This window comes from Copadichromis virginalis, linkage group LG11 (assembly GCF_057382275.1).
Source record: "Copadichromis virginalis isolate Kocher_CV1m ecotype Utaka linkage group LG11, C_Virginalis_male_GT1.1, whole genome shotgun sequence".
NCBI lineage: Eukaryota > Metazoa > Chordata > Actinopteri > Cichliformes > Cichlidae > Copadichromis > Copadichromis virginalis.
Genome location: NC_140628.1, coordinates 10,968,236 through 10,983,507, shown reverse-complemented (window position 1 = coordinate 10,983,507; position 15,272 = coordinate 10,968,236). Strand labels below are relative to the sequence as shown.

Genomic DNA, 15,272 nt, shown 5'->3' with positions numbered 1-15,272 from the left:
ACAGGGCATCATTTACATGACCACAGCCTACCTAGTAATACTTGGCTGGCCTCCACAGTCACTACATCATTCACATCACGGATGTGCAGCTGACATATCTGAAATCACTTTGCGAAGCTGTCATGTAAACATGGACCAGTATTTGTGAGGAATATTTCCAGCGCCTTGTTGAATCTGTACCAAAAAGAATTAAGGCAACTCTGATGACAAATCGGGGTTGAAACGGTTGCTAACAAGGTGTAACTAATGAAGCACCCAGTGAGCGTACGATTTTATTCTGTTACACTTGTACTCCTTTAAATCAACTAAACACAAAGTTAATTATGAACACGAACATGTTTACAATTGTTTCCAGTTCAATTTGTTGCCACTTAAAACATAGAATTGTTAGACTAAATTGATTCTTCTGTACAACAAGTTCCATTTTCACGTGCTTTTTGCAAATACTGTTGGCAAGCCAGTAGACATTTTTTAAATAAATAGCCATTTTCTTCACTGGCAGTGGAGAACAATCTGTTAGGTAGAGAAAATATAATTAAAGAGCATTTATCAGCTAATATTTTTCTTTGGAAAAGCTCAGTAGTATACATTTACTACTGGGCGTTTGGAAATACTTAGTATTTCCAAACGCCCAGGTTATCTTACCTTCATCCCTCACTGTGTCTGCCAAAAGCTCTTTTTTTTGAGTGCCTGTGCTATTTAATGGGTAGAGAACAGCTAACACAGAATATATAAAGCACTTTGTGCATTTCCACTTTCAATAAATAAAATGAACTCCTACTGAGTGACTTAATGAAATGGTTGTGAATATTTATGGCTGCCACTTAACAGGCCATAATTATGCACACACACATGCACACGCACACACACTCACTCACTCAGGTGCCTGGTCATTTCTGGTAATTTGAAACAGATTGTAAAATAACTCTAGCAAGAAGCAACTTTACCTTTGCCTGTTCATTTTTCAAGTCATCCTATCGGCTGCTGTCTTGAAACAAAACCTACATCTGCATTTGTTAATACACGTTGTAGTCAATGCTTCCTTTTTACATTGATCCAAACAAGTATTCATACTAACCGGAGCAGAGCTGTCTTGTCTACCTCTGGATCGAACCGTCCTTCCGAGGACCTCCATTCCATCGGTGGTGATGTTACCAGCTGCATTAATGTATTTCTCCCCAACCACTGAGCAATCCAGTACCACCTTCACAGACGTCTTGCTGATGGTTACATGGAGCTGAATGGGCAAAAAGATAATTGGTTGCATTAGAAATGCTTTGGCGGCGTGCCTGAAATCACTCACACCACACTATATGGAGCACTACACAGAGTTTACCATTTTGCAGGGCTGCCCAAACACACAAATAGCTACACAGACGTCAAATGGAGCTGCTGATTTTAAGTGCAGCACTGTCACAGGTAATGATCAGCCAGAGTAGAAAACATCTGACTCCCTTGAGTGTGAATGTTCCAGAAGAGTGCATCAACAATCTGCAATCTTTTTACTTACTAATCAGTCACAATGAGTTCTTTTGTGTATGTATTTTCTAATAAAACCAGTCTAAAAGCATCCATGCACTTAAATTACCCTGTCTGAGCTGAGTGTCGGATGCCTGTGAGCTAAAACTGCCTCCTTAGAGGAAACCACTGCCAGAGCCATGAACCGTGAAATTCAACTGGTCACACAGTTAATGAGCAAAGAGGGCAGCATCATGCTGAAGGACAGGAATAAACTAGACTATTAGTGTCCGCATTATTCACAATTACGTGAACTACTTTGCTCTTTCACATTGCTTAAGCCAGTTTTAAGCCACGGGACTACAAATGCATGTGTCCACGTCTAAATGCATGCACAAAGCCACACAAACAAGCTACAGCTAATGTGGAGTTTGACAAAGTTCATATTCAAGTGTCAGAGACCATTCATCAGCTGACGCGTACGCGCCCGCTTTACTGTAGAACGACTTTCTGTTCTCATCCTCTGTTCTGCACACTTCACTGGGCATGAAGGGTGTGTGAGTGCTACACTTTTATGATATAAAAGATGATGAAATCCTCTAAGGTGCAGACATTTTGCCGACATTCTGTGGCATTTAGTGGTTTCAGTTCAGGTTAACATTGGTGTTTAGGGAATGAATGAAGGCCAGTGTGTGTTTGTGTGTGCAGAAAAGATGTCAGTTACTCACCTTCTGGGTGGCTGGATTTCCTAAAGCAATGACTGATTTTCAGGCTAAAGACTGATACACTCTTCCCTTCTTAACAGTGGATTCCGTGAAATCGGAATAATCGGGTTGACAGTTGCAGGAAGCAGATATTCGCTGTTTACTTGTCATTCACTCTATTTTGCACTCATGACAAACAGACAAATGTGTTTTTAACTATTTAAGAGTTTCTTTTTATAGTTTGCTTGCAGCCTGAGCACTTTTGACCAAGCACATTTAAAAAGCATTTGGTTAGGGAACAATCTTGAAATAATCGGCTATCTTGTAGTGCTGATTTAGCATTTTTAATATCTTTTTTGATTATATATGTTTTTGTACCCATGAATGGTGGATGCAACAAAAAGTCTTGCCCCTGCTATCCTCTGTCTATCCCCTGAAGCTTAAATCAGCAGACTAGCTGAAAGGTTTTTAGATTGATATTAAATTTCTTTTATTGCTTTCCTCATTGTTTGATGACTCATTAAAAAACAATCTCTGAACTAAAATAAAGCCCCTCTCCATGTGTAATGCACTCATCACCAATTACTTAGCTGCCCTTGTCCTATGACAGCTGGGATAGGCTCGAGCCCCCACAACGCTGAAATGGATAAGCAATTAAGCAAATGGATGAATCAGTGTCTAAAGCCACTGAATTCACTAACATTTCATAGTCCCAGGTTGCCAAATTGCTGCCAGTATCTTCCAGTATCTATACCCTAAGACATGGACCGGACTTGTGAAACTCTATTTTCTGTCAGTGTAAAGATGTTTAACTACACATTTGACATATCTTAATGTAAGAAAAAGAAGTGCAATTTAAATAATACATCTCTGCTGTGGTAAATGAAAGAAATCTGTCAGTGCAGCTCTTTGGACTTAAATTTAAAGAAATAAAAGTGTAAAATTACAGAAAGTAGCTCAATGGTCAGACTGTCCTGTAATTATAATTGACAGAAAATATCATTTTATTAGAACATGCAGGAACTTTTCTGTCATGTCTTAGTTGATTACTTTGGTGCAGTATGAAGGGCCAATGCTGGAGGTCTTTATTTATTTTAAAGCCATAAAATGAAATCTTTATAATGCTTTCTAAAATGTTTTATATTGCTATAAAATGTAAAAATACAGTTAAGATGGCGCCGGTAAGGTCGGCTGCCGTCACGACTGCTCCGACCACTTTTTCTTTGTCTTTGTTTTTTAAGTTAGTTTTCAGCGTTTCTAAATCGGCAAAATCATCACCATTGGGTACATTAGGTATGACAGTGACACTCTTGTTTCTATTGGTATACAATGTACTCACAATTCGAAGTTTTTAACTCCGGATCCGAGCTGGCCGAGTGAGATCTCGAGGGAGAACAAAGGGAAGCGGTGGCGGCCTAGAGGGAAGCGAGCCGGCGTCAGGAACAGGCTGAGAGCTCGTGCACACCGCACACCTCTGCCTAGCATCCTGCTCGCCAACGTCCAGTCACTGGAGAACAAGCTTGACGACCTCAGGGCCAGGATAAAGTTCCAGAGAGACATTCGGGACTGCAATCTCCTCTGCTTCACCGAGACATGGCTGAACCCAGCGGTGCCGGACCACGCCATCCAGCCGGCCGAGTTCTTCTCGGTTCACCGCATGGACAGGACACGGGACTCGGGGAAGTCAAGGGGAGGCGGCGTGTGTTTAATGGTGAACAACAACTGGTGCAACAGTGCGAACGTTGTTCCTCTCACACGCTCCTGCACACCAAATCTGGAACTACTGTCCATCATGTGTCGTCCTTTTTATCTACCTCGGGAATTTACATCGGTCATTGTAAGTGCCGTTTATATTCCACCACAAGCGGACACGGTCACCGCCTTATGCGAGCTGCATGAGGCACTCACACAGCACCAGACACAACACCGGGACGCTGCGCTTATTGTGATGGGGGACTTTAATAGCGCCAACCTCAAACGCGCAGCGCCGAACTTTTATCAACACATCACCTGCCCCACCAGGGGTGAAAGGACACTGGACCACTGCTACACTACGGTCAAGGACGGCTACAAGGCACAATCCCGCCCCCCGTTTGGCAAATCTGATCACGCCGCCATCTTCCTCATGCCAAAATATAAACAAAGGCTGAAACAGGAAGTTCCGGTTCAGAGGAAGGTCGCGCGCTGGACGGATCAATCGGTGGCCGCGTTACAGGACGCACTCGATGACGCAGACTGGGGCATGTTCAGAAACAGCTCCGACGATGACGTCAACGTGTTTACGGAAGCGGTTGTGGGATTCATCGGGAAACTAGCGGATGATACCGTGGAGACAAAGACTATCACAACGTTTCCCAACCAGAAGCCGTGGGTGGATAAAACCATCCGCGACGCTCTGAGATCCCGCACCGCTGCCTACAACACGGGACTCATGACGGGGGACATGGACCCGTACAAAGCCGCGTCATATAACGTGCGGAGGGCGGTGAAAGAGGCGAAGCAGCGCTACGGGAGGAAACTAGAGTCACAACTCCAACAGAGTGACTCTAGGAGCCTGTGGCGGGGACTAAGGACAATAACGGACTATAAAGCACCAACAACCGGTATGACGAACGCGGCCGTGACTCTGGCAGACGAGCTGAACACTTTCTATGCTCGCTTCAAGGCTGCAGCTAAGGTCTCCAACAATGCTAGTGTTAGCGGCGCTAACGGCTGCAGACAGGAAGATACTGCCAGCACCGGAAACGTGCTCGACATCTCCGAGCATGAAGTAAGGAGAGCCTTCAAGAGAGTGAACACCAGGAAAGCAGCAGGACCAGACGGCATCCCAGGTCGTATCCTAAGAGACTGCGCATACCAGCTAGCTCCTGTGTTCACTGAGATATTCAACATCTCTTTATCTCAGTCGGTGATCCCCACATGCTTCAAAGAGTCCATCATTGTTCCTGTCCCGAAGAAACCCCACCCTGCTTCTCTCAATGACTATCGCCCTGTAGCCCTCACCTCAGTAGTGATGAAGTGCTTTGAACGCCTGGTCAGAGACTTCATCATTTCTTCACTACCAGACACACTGGACCCACTACAGTTCGCTTACCGTCCAAATCGTTCCACAGACGATGCCATCTCTCATCTCCTCCACACATCACTCACTCACTTGGACACTAGAAGGGGGAATTATGTTAAAATGCTCTTCATAGACTACAGCTCTGCATTTAATACCATAATTCCCTCCACACTCACCACCAAGCTGGAGCATCTGGGACTCAGCTCATCTATGTGTCAGTGGATCTCCAACTTCCTAACTGGCAGACCACAGGCAGTAAGGATGGGCGGACATGTCTCAGCCTCCACCACTGTCAGCACTGGAGCCCCCCAGGGGTGTGTTCTGAGCCCCCTGCTGTACTCTTTGTACACATATGACTGTGTGGCCACTACCAGCTCCACCACCATCATCAAGTTTGCTGACGACACCGTCGTGGTGGGCCTGATCTCTGATAACAACGAGACGGCCTACCTGAAGGAGATTAGGAATCTGGAGAACTGGTGCCAGAGGAACAACCTCCTTCTAAACGTCAGTAAGACAAAGGAGCTGATAGTGGACTTCAGCACTAAGCAGGAGAGGAACTACCAGACCCCCGTCATCAACGAGTGCCCAGTGGAGAGAGTGGACAGCTTCAAATACCTCGGAGTTCACATCACGCAGGACCTATCATGGTCCTGTCACATCAACACCGTGGTGAAAAAGGCCCGACAGCGTCTCTACCACCTCAGACGCTTGAGAGACTTCCAACTGCCCTCCAAGGTGCTCAGGAACTTTTACTTGTGCACCATAGAGAGCATCCTGGCGGGAAACATCTTAACCTGGTTCGGGAACAGCACCATGCAGGACAGACGAGCTCTACAGAGGGTTGTGCGGTCAGCTGAGCGCACCATCCGCTCCGAGCTCCCTGACCTGCACTCAATCTACAGCAGGCGGTGCTGGACCAAGGCCAGGAAGATCGTGAAGGACCTCAGCCATCCCAACAACAGACTGTTCTCTCTGTTGAGGTCAGGAAAGCGATTCCGCTCCCTGAAGACCAACACAGAGAGACTGAGGAGGAGCTTCTTCCCGCAGGCGATACGGTCTCTCAATCACACCACCACACAGTACTGACCCACACATATGGTTCTTACACACACACTGGACTTTCTGGACATTGTTTTTGCACAACACTGGTCACTATATTCTTCATTTCCAGTTAATACTTGTACAGCTGCTGTTATTGTGTATATATTTATTTATATTTAGATTTCTTCATACATTCTTATATAGTTCTATATTGTGTATTGTGTATTTTGTTGTACAGTTATTTTATTTTCAACTTTAATTTATATATTTTATCTTATTCTTCCCAGTTAAATTTACCCTTCATTCTAATTTGTGTTGTACAGTTATTTCATTTTTAACCTTAATTTATATTTTATTCCTTCCTAGTTAAATTTACCCTTTTTAATTTTGCATATTTATTTCCTATCTTATTCATAGCCTTTCCTTTTTTTGTTTTCTTTAGGTCACGAGCAGTTGTCCAAGCATTTCACTACATATCGTACTGTGTATGACTGTGTACGTGACAAATAAAATTTGAATTTGAATTTGATTTAATATTTTCCAAAGCCATCCTATGGGGCCGATTGGTGAATTTGCAAGGCCAATTCAGGACCCCAAACCTTATGCTTGACACCATTGTCCTACGACGTGCATATGAAAGTATCATGACTGGCTAGAAGTTAAACATGCACAGTTATCTGTGAACAATCAGCACATGCAGCTCATATTTATTTTCATCCGTAGCTCATATTCTCATAGCTTATATCTTACTTTTGCACTGAAGCTCCCCAGTTGTTTTAATAGTTTTGTTCTCACCCTGTTGATTATGTGATGACTTTCCACAGAGATTCATCTCAAAGAGCTGCACTTGATCTCACATCATAGTTAGGTAAAATCAACTACATCCTCTAATATACCAGCAAAGACCACCCATTGTCACTGGCCTTGTGGCATCCCATAGAGAAGGACCCAGTAAAGACCACACACAGAATTAAAAAGATGACAAATGAGTGACTTTAAAACTACCTTCAACATTACGAGAGTCCTTTGTGTTTGTATTTGTCCATTCGAGACACACGCATACACCTAACAAGAGATAGATTCTCAAAGACTTGGAATTATAACTTATCAGTGCGGAATAAGAAAATAAAGTAAAACAAAAGCCATGGCAACAATAACTGAGTATGGAATTTAAGACATAACTAGCATAATGCTTTTTGCATTGAGCTGTACCTTGCAGGTCAGATGGCTGGCTGGAGCCGTTCACAGCCAATACTGCTGCCATAACAAGATAAATTACTCTGTTGGTGTCTCCCTCTCGTTCTCCTTCACACACACACAGACACACACACGCTGCTATTTTCTGCTGTCTTAAACATCAGCTGCATGTGTAATATAAAGTACCTCATTTGTTTGTATCTCCTGTCAACAGATAGTTTATTTCACTTTAACTTGTTTTGCTTTATTTCTCAGGTTCAATAAATAAATACATTTGTGACTGTGTGACTGACAGCGCTACGTTATGACTTGGTTGATAAGGAGTCTCACAAATTGAACTCAAAAGTACTTTGATATCAGAAAAACAAAAACATAACACAGAGCTATCACTATTATAATGGGTCTATATGAATGTCAAAATAAAGTAAAATATGTAGACATTATTATCTTTGGGATTCAACTATGCAGCTGCACCAGGCACGTGCGGGGGGGGGCTTGGGCACCTGCCCCTTTTATGTGTATGTGCGGAGTCTGCCTGTACCCCTCAACAGTAACATTTAACTACAAATCACAATTTTGCTAAATAAAAGGATCTGGCTTACACATGACTACCATTAACCAATGCTCGCCCTTGACGGCAGAGCGTGCTGGTTACGAGCTGGGAACGAGCTCGCAAAGAGCGCCCAGATTTTTTGCCACCTGGGCGGTGCGGAGCTGTGGGGAATCACAAATTCATTGGGAAACCAGTAAATAGGATGTACAGCTCACGCTATAGTCTATAGCACACAGGAGTATTAGGTTTTTACGTACACGTTAAGTTGTCTTGTGGCAACTGACGAATTGAAACAAATGAGCGTGCTGTGTGTGCAACAGCGCGATAAAACATTACCTGTCCTTTTATTAACTGCACAAGTAGTGGTGTCATTAGCTGCTAGCTAACTGGGTAAGGGTGTCATGGATCTGTAGCTCTGTCCACCTTTTTAGGGAACATATTTAATTTTAAAGTAAGTTACAGGGCTTATATTTCATTAAAAACTATCTAATATGCATATCCACATAATTATAGATGATTATAATTATGATATTTAAAAAACACACTGTTTTAAAAAAGTTACATTAAGAAACAGATATATTAGATTAATATTTCAAATATGACAAAATACTGATTTTACAGCAGCAGAATTAATGTATCTCTACAGTTTAAACATTTAATAAGCTTTCTGCCTGCACAGAGTGGATAGTGAAACAAAATCCTCACAAATACATTATTTTATATTTATTCCTTTATTTTTTATTCTTATTATTTTATTATTATAGTACTAGGAATAAATAATAAGGGAAGGATTCTGGATCAGCAACATGATGAAAACTTGTGGCCATAGTATACACAGTATTCTGGAGAAAGGTCTAAAATGTCACTGTATGTGCACGTGTGTGTTTTATGTGTATAGATTTTTTTAGATTATTCCTCATGATATAACATTGTCCAGACATGCCCTGTAAAGGACAGGAGCAGGAAACAGTGACAGAATGAGCTGTGTGAGGCTGATAAAGGCAGTGGATCCTAACAGATCATCTGCAGAGGAATGGTTTATTTGAAGAGTTTCAGTCAGGTTTCAGAGCTCAGCACAGCACAGAAACAGCTTTAGTGAAGGTTACTAATGATCTTCTTATGGCCTCTGACAGTGGACTCATCTCTGTGCTTGTCCTGCTAGACCTCAGTGCAGCGTTCGATACTGTTGATCATAATATCCTATTAGAGCGATTAGAACATGCTGTAGGTATTACAAGTACTGCGCTGCAGTGGTTTGTATCATATCTATCTAATAGACTCCAATTCGTGCATGTAAATGGAGAGTCCTCTTCACACACTGAGGTTAATTATGGAGTTCCACAGGGTTCAGTGCTAGGACCAATTCTGTTTACATTATACATGCTTCCCTTAGGCAGTATCATTAGAAGACATAGCATACATTTTCACTGCTATGCAGATGACACCCAGCTCTATCTGTCCATGAAGCCAGATAACACACACCAATTAGTTAAACTGCAGGAATGTCTTAAAGACATAAAGACCTGGATGGCCGCTAACTTTCTGCTTCTTAATTCAGATAAAACTGAGGTTATTGTACTCGGCCCTGAAAATCTTAGAAATATGGTATCTAATCAGATTCTTACTCTGGATGGCATTACCTTGGCCTCCAGTAACGCGGTGAGGAACCTTGGAGTCATTTTTGACCAGGACATGTCCTTCAACGCACATATTAAACAAATATGTAAGACTGCTTTCTTCCATTTGCGCAACATCTCTAAAATTAGAAATATCCTGTCTCAGAGTGACGCTGAAAAACTAGTTCATGCATTTATTACTTCCAGGCTGGACTACTGTAATTCATTATTATCAGGATGTCCAAAAAACTCACTGAAAAGCCTTCAGCTAATCCAAAATGCTGCAGCAAGAGTCCTGACAGGGACTAGAAAGAGAGAGCATATTTCTCCTGTTTTGGCTTCCCTTCATTGGCTTCCTGTTAAATCCAGAATTGAATTCAAAATCCTGCTCCTCACATACAAGGTCTTAAATAATCAGGCCCCATCTTATCTTAATGACCTTGTAGTACCATATCACCCTATTAGAGCGCTCCGCTCTCGCTCTGCAGGCCTACTTGTTGTTCCTAGAGTATTTAAAAGTAGAATGGGAGGGAGAGCCTTCAGTTTTCAGGCCCCTCTTCTGTGGAACCAGCTTCCAGTTTGGATTCGGGAGACAGACACTATCTCTACTTTTAAGATTAGGCTTAAAACTTTCCTTTTTTCTAAAGCATATAGTTAGGGCTGGACCAGGTGACCCTGAATCCTCCCTTTGTTATGCTGCAATAGATGTAGGCTGCCGGGGGATTCCCATGATGCATTGAGTTTTTCCTTTCCAGTCACCTTTCTCACTCACTATGTATTAATAGACCTCTCTGCATTGAATCATATCTGTTATTAACCTCTGTCTCTCTTCCACAGCATGTCTTTATCCTGTCTTCCTTCTCTCACCCCAACCGGTCGCAGCAGATGGCCGCCCCTCCCTGAGCCTGGTTCTGCCGGAGGTTTCTTCCTGTTAAAAGGGAGTTTTTCCTTCCCACTGTCGCCAAAGTGCTTGCTCATAGGGGGTCATATGATTGTTGGGTTTTTCTCTGTATCTATGAAGCGCCTTGAGGCGACTTATGTTGTGATTTGGCGCTATATAAATAAAATTGAATTGAATTGAATTGAATTGATCCTTCAGCAGCTGGATTACAAAGAGCACAGGTAATATTAACACATGTACCAGTTGTTGCATTGCAGAGATACTCAAGTATAGAAACAATAATAAACACAATTGTTTTGGTTCTATAACATTTTTCTATCGTTACTTTATTATGGATTAGGTGTTGTTAAGTGTGGAAAATTAAATAATAGATTAATGCAACAGGAAATTGTGCCTTGTTCTCTGATGGACAGGGAGTGGAGAGATAGATGAGATGAGGAGATGGAAGGAGGAAGAGAGCAGAGTTTATTTCCCACAGTTTTTTTTTTTAATTTGTTGCTTTATGGTTCCATGTGTTATTGTCTCATAACACTTGTTTAATCAGAGACCATCTCTCCTATGGACTTTAAATGTCTACAGTCTCAGATCAACACAGCCCTGCCCTCCAGCACTATCAGCAGCAGGAGCAGCAGTAACCCCTCAACAGCAACACTGTACCCATCAAGAAAAACATGTTTGCGTTGCATTGTCAACACCTAATGACAGTGATATAGTATGATACGATTCCATATTCGATTCTTGATGAATGTGGGTTGTTGTTATTCAGCCTGGTTCTACGTGCCCCTTTCTAACTTCAAACATCTCTGCATGGCCCTGAGCTTTCACCTGGACTCATTTCATGCATTATTGATTTATTACAGACTGGACATAGAGGGTGTTGGCTAACTTATGTCTTATCGCCTTTATTGTTTAACCTCTGCACTGATGACTACAGCTCTACACAGCCTGGCTATGATTCGGATAAATTTGCGATTGGTCATTTTAGATAGCATTGACGTTTTTGCGTTGTTGATTTTTTTGATGTTTTGTCTCATCTGGTGCTCTCTGTGCCTGATAAATAAAGTGTTTTGTTTATTAAATTTGAATTATCACTTTAACATGAATAAAGTTGGATTCTTAAGTTCAATTTGTATCTGGTTTTGTGGTTTTAACACAGAGATCTTCACACCCTAGAAGCAGATTCATTTTTGAAGAAGGGGGAGGGGAGGATGCCTGATTACACATGAAGAAACTGTTGCTCTTGCATGTGTTTTTTATGTAGTTGCAAGAGAAAAAAAAGTTGTCTAGCTTATACTGTATGCTGTAAGCTGACCATACACTGATTATCAAGCTAGACACAAGTAGAATTGACTAGAAGCCCAGTCCTATAGTACAGTATTAAATGCTCAACTTGTTTTGTTGATGTAAACAATTATTTGGCCTGTAACTGGGTCTGGTTTGACAATTAGAGTCGCTGAAAAACAAACAAACAAGTCTTATTATTCCTGTCTTTATGAAAAAGATCAGTGTACATAATGAGAAGCTAGAGCAGATTTGAGCATTTTTACTCTAGCTCTGGTAAAATAAACATTTAAAAAAAATTTTAAAAAAATGATGCCTTTATTTGAACAGTCACTGCAGAGAGCAACAGGAAATGTAAGAGAACAGTATGACATGCATCAAAAGATTTACCAGCAGGAAGTGAAACCATGGATGTACATTATGAACCTTGTGTATTTTCTATAGTCTTCTATAGCAAGACTAACATCACTAGTATTGGATTGGGTTTATCTGTCAGATAAATATAGAAAAATCTAGGAAAGCAGAAACAAACTAAATCTAAACAAACAAAACTGTTCCCTAAACCTCTCCCACAAGACAAGAATGGTCCCTGGATGTTGGACGTTACTTGTAAAGGGTTACTGCCCATCTCTGGTCATTACCCATATGTTGAGTCCATGCATGTATATGGGCTCCACAGATAATTTTCTCTTCCTGTTTTATGTTGATAATATTTTTGCCTCTGGTGTTTGTTTGTTTTTATTTGATTTTGCCCTTGTCCCTTCGTCCTTGATTAGTTTCAGCTGTGTTCCCCACCTGTATGTATCCATTTCCTGAGTCTCCCCCTGTCCTGTGTTTTATTTTCCACATTGTTGTTCGTTTCCTTGCTCTGCTTTCCCTGACTTTTCTGAGTATGTTTGTAGTCTTTGGAATGGTACCCTGTCACCATTCAGATTTTGGGCTTTCTTTTTGGTTTTCTGGAACCGGAAGCGTTAAAGCTTGTTTAAAGTTTATTCCTGTCTCAAGAATCCTGCACTTCTGCCCATAAATGTGTCCTCCACACAACAGTTCATTAAACACTGATGCACTTATGGTTCAAACTCTCTCCAAGGTGAAAATCCTTTGCTTTTTACACTGGACAATAAAAACGTCTTACTTCCTACAGGGACTCTTTTTACTTTCTAGACCAAATAGTTTATGTTCTAAAGTGTTTTGTCAAAGGCGGGGACCTACCAACATTCATCAATATAGATTTAAAATAATAATAATAACAATCAATAAACAAATTAAAAGTGCTTCTTTAAACTTAGTGAGATACGGTGGATAGCTGTAGAAAGTAACAAATGTACAGGTGGAAATTTCCTTAGTGTCGATTTTTTACAGCGCACACAACGACAGCTTTGTGTGCTGCTTGTAACTTTTTAATGCGGGGCATTCAATCATTTGGGTCACAGAAATAGTGACCGCACAGTTTTGGAGCAAAATGAGTTGTGTATCGCGGATAACTTTCACCTCTTCTCTCTGTGTGTCTAAGAGTTAAAACTCCTCATCATATCCATTTCTTCTCTTCCTTTACCTGTTTTTGTTCCCTCTGTGTACAGAGAGAGAACACACACACAAACATGCTGAGTGTATGTTTGTGTGTGTGCTTCCACCAGTGCCAGATCCCGCTGAGTATTCCTGCTTTCACATGAGGCGTCTTCATATGGTAATCCCTTTATAAAGGACCCACAAACATGCACACACAGACACACACTCCTCTTATTCACTTGTCATCCTGTCTAAATGGAGAGGGAGACTTCCTCTGGTCAGGCAGTCCTCTGCATCTGTTCCCTCTCTGAAAATTGTCATGTTCTCCGGGAGAAAGGCGAGAAACAACAGAGAAGACAAAAGGCAGAGAGAATGATGGACAGCTACTCCATGACATTTGAGAACTGAGATAGAGACAGTTAGTGGGCTGCTGTTGGCTTGTTTTCAGAAGAAATCCACAGAAATTCCAGGCAAAATAATGTTTATAGAAACTTTTCTTGGAGTTCTATTCATTTGTCAAACAAACATCTACTAGTCTTTAAAAAAAATAAAGAAAATAAAGCAAAATCTAAATCCGACTGGTTGAATTAAAAGAGCTCCTGAAATGATCGGCACTCAAAGGAGAACGTGCATGTAAAGACAAAAGGACTGATTATCATTATTTCGTTTATCTCGGCTAATGTTGTTTTGCAATGTGAATTAGTCATTTCCTGGGCCTGCTGAGGCTAAATCAATGTCATTATTTATTCAGCGGGGGCATTTGCATCAGTATTTATTTCTGTGTTTATTTTTTTCTCAAAATGCTCTTTCCTCTCAAGTGAGCACAAAATTGTCTTCTGTTGGAGGAAAGCCATCAGAATCTGCTATTTTCATTCAGTCAGAGTAATTAGATACAACATAATTTACATAAAAATGCTCAGACGTAATCCCAGTCATCGAGGGAAATATGAAATGCCTTTGGAAGAAAATCATTTGGGTGGGATAAATAATATGGTTTCTCCAGGGAATAGGTATGACTGCATAAACAACTAAAGACCTTGTTCTAATGGTGTACTCATAAAATCTACTTTTTTAAAGGGATTACACTCTAAAAAAAGTTACTTGTGTTGCACTGATTAAAGAAAGAGACTGTTTAAAATAAGATTATTCTTGTTTTTTTAAATTCACATCAAAAATAATGACAAAAGTCCACAATAACCTTATCACAGGAGACCATAGAAAATACTTAAAGGTTGTTAAAATCTGCAGTTTTACTCCCACTTTGCACTCTCCACTGGTTTAAAAAAAAACCAATTGGTGCAAGAAAAGCAGTGGAGAGTGGGAGGGAGATAGGGAATAGGAAAGGGGGCTATCATCACATTTTTAAACACTCTCCGCAGCAGTGCTGACAGATCGAGAGAAAAATTTCAGCCCAGGAGCCTCTGGAAAACCACCCAACAGGAGCCACAGCTTCAAAAACACCAAAAATACAATAGAGCTTTCTTATGTTTTTGGCTCTCTACGGCAGCTTACCGCCACATTTCCTTCTCTCTCTGTCCCAATCTGCTCTCCAGAGTTTCAAGGCAGCAAACCTCAACATTTATGTGAAACACTACCACCTAAAAGTTCTGAACAGAGTTTATCACTGTATGGGTACAGCAAATATGTTAAGCCAAATATTGCGTTAGCATGGCATTAGCAGCTGCAATCCCAGCAGATCAGTTAATCTTATAGTCCGACCACATCGTTTGATGACTCATTTTCTGTTATACTGAAGCTGCTTTAGCATGCACACAGATGATATACCTGTGAAAGCCACTTTGCAACCCACGCTCACCCTGAAGCAGATACTTACTGCTAAGTTTGTTATAAATGGGATCATAATTTAGAAAATGGGTAATGTTAAAATAAGACATAAAGTCATTTATTTGGAAAAATAAACTCAACAGGAAATGGTTTACTGAGG

General features: G+C 41.2%; 1 protein-coding gene across 1 annotated transcript in view; it reads right to left on the bottom strand.

Annotated features, from left to right (window-relative positions):
• Nucleotides 1-15,272, bottom strand: part of LOC146698124 (collagen alpha-1(XIV) chain-like) — a 160,274-nt gene that overhangs the window by 48,037 nt on the left and 96,965 nt on the right. The window contains exon 33 of the mRNA XM_085473125.1: nucleotides 1,079-1,237. Within this exon, the coding sequence (XP_085329251.1) occupies nucleotides 1,079-1,237 (159 nt within the window). The remainder of the gene's footprint in view (nucleotides 1-1,078; nucleotides 1,238-15,272) is intronic.